General features: G+C 49.1%; 1 protein-coding gene across 1 annotated transcript in view; it reads left to right on the top strand.

Moving 5' to 3' along the window:
* Positions 1-656, top strand: part of LOC307084751 (uncharacterized protein) — a 4,851-nt gene extending 4,195 nt beyond the window's left edge. Inside the window, exon 6 of the mRNA XM_079749243.1 lies at positions 280-656. Within this exon, the coding sequence (XP_079605369.1) occupies positions 280-463 (184 nt within the window). The 3' untranslated portion in view covers positions 464-656. The remainder of the gene's footprint in view (positions 1-279) is intronic.
* The last annotated feature ends 6,333 nt before the right edge of the window (positions 657-6,989 follow it).

Here is a 6,989-nt window from a genome sequence, read left to right as displayed (position 1 = left end):
CACGTTGACGATCACACAGGACGTATTGCCATATAGCCACTTTAAAAATGTATAAAATGAGACGTGATCATCTCTCTCTCTCTCTCTCTCTCTCTCTCTCTTATATATAACCCCTTCCTGTTCGTAATATTTGCGTAATGCTTTCTGCTGACCGCTTCTGATTTCCTCCTCCTTCCTCAAAACGTGAGGAGAGGAACGGCGACTCAGCAGGAGCTTGTGTTTACGTTCTTAGCGTTCTTATTGTTGTAACCCCCCCCTCCATCCCCCCTCCTTCTCTAGGTTCTGGGAGGAAGGGGAGCCCAACAACCACAACGATGAAGACTGTGGCTACATAGTGAAGACGTTGAACCTGGAGAGTGTGGCCGTGAGGAGCTGGTACGACGCGCCCTGCAACATGTACCTGCCCTTCATCTGCCAGAAGGTCCTGGGAACCGGCCCCCCCATTGCCCCCACATCACAGTAACCCGCTCCCCCTGCCCTAATGCCCCTACCCTACCCCCATTACCCTACCCCCATTACCCTACCCCTATTACCCTACCCCTATTACCCTACCCCCATTACCCTACCCCTATTACCCTACCCCTATTACCCTACCCCCATTACCCTACCCTACCCCCATTACCCTACCCCTATTACCCTACCCCCATTACCCTACCCTACCCCCATTACCCTACCCCTATTACCCTACCCCCATTACCCTACCCCCATTACCCTACCCCTATTACCCTACCCCCATTACCCTACCCCCATTACCCTACCCCCATTACCCTACCCCCATTACCCTACCCCCATTACCCTACCCCTATTACCCTACCCCTATTACCCTACCCCTATTACCCTACCCCCATTACCCTACCCCCATTACCCTACCCCTATTACCCTACCCCTATTACCCTACCCCTATTACCCTACCCCTATTACCCTACCCCCATTACCCTACCCCTATTACCCTACCCCTATTACCCTACCCCTATTACCCTACCCCCATTACCCTACCCCCATTACCCTACCCCTATTACCCTACCCCTATTACCCTACCCCTATTACCCTACCCCTATTACCCTACCCCCATTACCCTACCCCTATTACCCTACCCCTATTACCCTACCCCTATTACCCTACCCCTATTACCCTACCCCTATTACCCTACCCCCATTACCCTACCCCCATTACCCTACCCCTATTACCCTACCCCCATTACCCTACCCCTATTACCCTACCCCTATTACCCTACCCCTATTACCCTACCCCTATTACCCTACCCCCATTACCCTACCCCTATTACCCTACCCCTATTACCCTACCCCCATTAGCCCCAACCCCCTACCTTAACCTTACTCCTACAGCCCCGCCGTCACCCTAACTAACCCTAGACAGGGTTAGTTAGGGTGTAGTTAGAGGTGGTTAGTTAAGGTGTAGTTAGAGGTGGTTAGTTAGGGTGTAGTTAGAGGTGGTTAGTTAAGGTGTAGTTAGAGGTGGTTAGTTAAGGTGTAGTTAGAGGTGGTTAGTTAAGGTGTGAGGTTAGAGAGGGTTAAGGTGTCAGGTTAGTGGTGGTTAGGTTAGGTGTTAGGTTAGACAGGGTTAGTTAAGGTGTAGGTTAGAGGTGGTTAGTTAAGGTGTAGTTGGAGGTGGTTAGTTAAGGTGTGAGGTTAGACAGGGTTAGTTAAGGTGTCAGGTTAGTGGTGGTTAGGTTAGGTGTTAGGTTAGACAGGGTTAGTTAAGGTGTAGGTTAGAGGTGGTTAGTTAAGGTGTTAGGTTAGACAGGGTTAGTTAAGGTGTTGGGTTGGAGATTTTTGAGTGAAATAATCAAAGCACAAATCATCCAAAACACGATTTAAACGCTAAAATGGGTTTTTATTTTACCTTTCAGCATTATGACTTATTCTTAAAAAGTTGATTTATTTTTTAATTCCTTCTTCAAATACAGAATGGGATTTTTATACAAACGATCATTACAAAAAACAATGATTAAATGATTGTCTTCTATCTTTTGCCTTTGAAGCCTTTTTACTGTCTGTTTTTATCATATTCAAATCTGAGCGTTATAACCTTCTTTACACTTTATTGTAAAGAACAAGGTCAGCTCAAACTATTATACCTCCTTTCCAACGAGCGGTTCGGTGAGACTGAGTGAAGAGAGGCGTGACTCGAGGCTCCCTCGGCCCTCGGCCCTCATTACTGCTGGAGGCGGCCCTCGGCCCTCATTACTGCTGGAGGTGGCCCTCGGCCCTCGGCCCTCATTACTGCTGGAGGCGGCCCTCGGCCCTCGGCCCTCATTACTGCTGGAGGCGGCCCTCGGCCCTCATTACTGCTGGAGGCGGCCCTCGGCCCTCATTACTGCTGGAGGCGGCCCTCGGCCCTCGGCCCTCATTACTGCTGGAGGCGGCCCTCGGCCCTCGGCCCTCATTACTGCTGGAGGCGGCCCTCTGCCCTCATTACTGCTGGAGGCGGCCCTCGGCCCTCATTACTGCTGGAGGCGGCCCTCGGCCCTCATTACTGCTGGAGGCGGCCCTCGGCCCTCGGCCCTCATTACTGCTGGAGGCGGCCCTCGGCCCTCGGCCCTCATTACTGCTGGAGGCGGCCCTCGGCCCTCAATACTGCTGGAGGCGGCCCTCGGCCCTCGGCCCTCATTACTGCTGGAGGCGGCCCTCGGCCCTCGGTCCTCATTACTGCTGGAGGCGGCCCTCGGCCCTCGGCCCTCATTACTGCTGGAGGCGACCCTTGGCCCTCGGCCCTCATTAATGCTGGAGGCGGCCCTCGGCCCTCATTACTGCTGGAGGCGGCCCTCGGCCCTCCGTCCTGCTGGAGGCCTCCTTACTGTTCTCTCACGGAACCACTGGGTCGGACGGAGGAGCACGGCGGGAGGAGGCCGGTGACCTCCTCCAGTAGACCTTGAGATCTTCCCAGGAGACCAACGTTCCTGAATCCATGACCGCATTCAAAGCTTCCAGCTCGTCTTCAGTTGACAAAATGAAGTAAAACACAATTTATTATCAATCCCAAACCTTGCCCCTTGGCCGATCGTGAACAGACAACTCGACTTAATATCTGAGGATGCCTTCTGCTGTCCGCTTCTGATTTCCTCCTCCTTCCTCAAAACGGGAGGAGAGGAACGGCGACTCAGCAGGAGGTCCTGGTTTTGTGTTCTTAATATTCTTATTGTTTTAACCTCTCTTCCTCTTTCTCCCTCCCTGCCCTCCCCCTCCCTCCCTCTCTCTTTCTCTCTCTCTCTCTCTCTCATCTTCCTCCTTTTTTGTACCCTCCCCCCCTCCCCCTTCCCCCCTCCTTCCCTCCCCCCTAGCGGTCGTAAATGCTAGCTCATAACACTATGGCCCTCTGCCCAACATGACCGGACTTCTCAGCCAGATTGGAAGTAGGGTCAGGGAAGACCTTGAGGTCATTGGTGTTTCTGCCTCACAAACTGTTAACCAAGGTTCAAGGCCTCTCTTCACCGGTTGTTTCAGGGAATCCATCCGGCCTGTCAATCACAGGTGCTTGATATACCCACTATTCAATGTTGGGTAAACGTTGGGAGGGAGGGGACATTCTTTGTGTTGCTGAGTTACAAAGTCGAGAACGGCAAACGGTGAGGTAATGTTAAGTATCTACCTGTGTTCAGTAGTATAGAGCAGACAGGTGGAGGAGTATTCTACATGGAGGTGTTCAGTAGTGTGTGTGAGCAGACAGGTACATGTGCTGTGTTCCGATATCTATTCTTCCATGAGTACACTTAGACGTAGTACATTATCAGCACTCACTAAGTTTGCAGATTTTCAGATATCAGTGTCGTTCCAAATCGAATACTCCGTGGTGCACTTAACGGAAATCGATCGCGACTGCTATTGACTTTGCATGGGACACTCTCGAAATGGATTGTGGGTACTTCTGTTCTGTCGGCTCCATGGATCCATTAAAGAAAGGTGAGTGGATCAAAAAATGGCGCCCATTCATTCCTATTAAAATTTGCTCAATAGAGCTCATAAGTCCCGCCCCTTCCGGTAGACCCCATGGGACCTATGAGATCGTAAAATATGAATGGGTTTCAATGCAGAGAAAGTAATTATTTTCTGGTCCCAGTCTTTATATACTCCGGATTACACATATGTTGTTTGTGAATAGAAATGGTAATTTTTCATGCAAAGAAAACTACAATTTATCAGGTAGGTTCACATCCTACCTGATGAATCGCACTTATCAGGTAACATGGAATGGCTCCTTGTCCAAACCTTGCACGCTTGATACTGGTGTCCCTCAAGGCTCTGTACTGGGGCTTCTTCTGTTCTCCCTCTATACCAGATCTCTGGGCTCTGTAATAACATCCCACAGCTTTTCCTATCACTGCTATGCTGACGACACTCAGCTATTTCTCTTTTTTCCCTCATCTGACAAAGCCCTGATTACAACATGCATATCTGAATGTCTGGCAGAAGTCAGCACCTGGACAACTGCCCATCACCTGAGGCTTAACCTCAACAGGACTGAGCTCCTCCTAATACCAGGGAAAGATTGCCCACACATGGACTTACTGGTCACTGTTGAGAACATCACTGTATCTCCTTCTCCAACTGCCAAAAACCTTGGTGTAGTGTTGGACAATCAGTTATGCTGCACCGCAAACATCACTGCGGTGGCCCGATCCTGCAGATTTGCACTTTACAACATCCGCAGGATCCGGCCCTTCCTCACAAGGGAAGCAGCTCAGCTTCTAGTCCAATCACTGGTCATCTCCCGCCTCGACTACTGCAACTCGCTCCTGGCTGGACTCCCTGCCTCTGCGATTATACCCTTGAAGCGCATCCAGAATGCGGCAGCGCGCCTCGTGTTCAACCTACCAAAGTTCTCACATGTAACCCCCCTCTTCCGAGACCTCCACTGGCTCCCTGTAATAGCTTGCATCAGATTCAAGATGATGGTACTGGCATACAAGGCAGTCGATGGAACTGCCCCTGCCTACCTCCAAGCATTAGTAAAGCCACACACCCCAGCTCGATCCCTCCGCTCAACTACCTCAGCTGGACGTCTGGTACCGCCATCGCTGAGAGCAAGCAAAGGTTGATCAGTGAAGTCACAACTTTTCTCTGTTTTGGGACCTCAGTGGTGGAACGAGCTCCCTACCGATGTCAGGATCGCAGAGGCGCTCACCAGCTTCCGCAAAAGACTCAAAACTCACCTGTTCAGAGTTTACCTCGACTCTGCATAGAAACCAATGCACAGCCACCATTGAATGTTGTACTTCCTGGCACTTGTACATTGCACTTATTCAAGGTACTTAATTGTGTAGCATCTACAGTAGCTGCTATCATTGCTTTACACGGGAATGGGTTAGCCTAGCGATTGTAATACTTGCACTTGGTTCTATGAACATCTTTACTGTACCGACAGCGATATATTGTTTCACTTCTTATGACAAATGTACTTATTGTAACAAATGCACTTATTGTAAGTCGCTTTGGATAAAAGCGTCTGCTAAATGCCCTAAATGTAAATGTTAGGTTTTGTGTGAGCTCTGGTACAGACTGGCAATCTCTCTGCTCCACTTCAGCGCTTTTTTCCAAGCGGAGGATAACAGCATCGAAATAAAAACATTAGTAGTCGGGCCATGTGGAGAGTTTCAGTTATGCTGATGGGGAGATTGTCAGTCTTGTCTAAGCCTGTCACAGGGAGCGTGAAGTCACATACGAGACATGTAGTCTTTCTCATTGTGCTTTCTCTACAATCTTTAACTGAACAATTGCACAATAAACGGTCAACTCTTGACATGAAACATTATCATTTAAATCCACAAACAACACATGTGTATTATATGCCCCGGATTACACATATGTTGTTTGTGGATTTAGATTATAATTTCATCACTGAGCACTGGTGGATTGCGGAAATAGGCACTGCTCCTGGCAAGTAGGTCTCTCTGTAGCCGGAGTCACTTGGTAAACCACCACTGCCAAACACGCCCACTGGCCAAACATGCCCATTGCTCGTTGCTATCTTATAATTGGTCCATGGTTGCTATGGTGGCCATCATGGGGGAAAACAATACACAGGGCTCCATTCACTTTGTATAGAATGCAAACAAACTTAATAAAAACGTAATAACAAGAATAGGCGCACGCTCCAGGGACCTTGAGGGACTGGAGCCGCGCCCGAGGCCCTCTGGCCCGAGTGCCCGCGGAGCGCTCAGCGCCGCGCAACATTTGACCCAGAAGGTTGGAATAGTAAACTTAAAAATTAATGGGATCTTTGAAGGAGACGTAAGCATTAACTACGACTTTGTATTCCCACTGAATTTGAATGAATCAATCAATAGGGCGGGACTGGGCGCGCAAGCAATGGGGGTGTTTGGCCGGTGGGCGTGTTTGGCAGCGGTGGTTTGCCAAGTGGCTCCGGCTACAGAGAGACCCTACTCGCTCCTGGGGGCCTGGTCGGCTCAGTGGCCTGCGTCAAAAAGTTGCGAATTTTTCAACTTTTCAGGCAGCGACGGATCTGTCGGCCAATCAGATAGCGGTTATGCAAATACACTCCACCCGACTACTGGATCCATTTTACGACACTGAAGTTAGCCCCACATTCATTGCTTTCATTTGAAAGCTGGGGAGGTCTAGTATCCATATGGTGTAATATCTAACGCCATTTCAAATCTGTCCACTAGAAGGCGAAACGAAATTGAACATAATAGCAAAATTGCATGACATGTGTGATGTTTAAGCTGAAATATCTCCAAATTCCCAACGTGGATATTTGAATTTGTGATAACATTGGAAAGCTGGTGATTGGAGGTCTAGTATCCATATATGGTGTAATATTTAACGCCATTTCAAAGCTGTCCACTAGGAGGCGCAACGAAATTCTCCAAAACAATCTCATAACCAAATAGCAAAATTACTTGATATGTGTGAAGTTTAAGCTGAAATATCTCCATATTTCCAACGTGGAGTTTTGAATTTGTGGTATCATTGGAAAGCTTCGGAAGCCTTGTATCCATACCTGGCTCA

Source organism: Pollachius pollachius (genome assembly GCF_949987615.1).
Source record: "Pollachius pollachius genome assembly, chromosome: 13".
Classification (NCBI taxonomy): Eukaryota; Metazoa; Chordata; class Actinopteri; order Gadiformes; family Gadidae; genus Pollachius; species Pollachius pollachius.
Note: the sequence above shows the minus strand (reverse complement) of the source record. Positions and strands in the feature narration are given on the sequence as shown.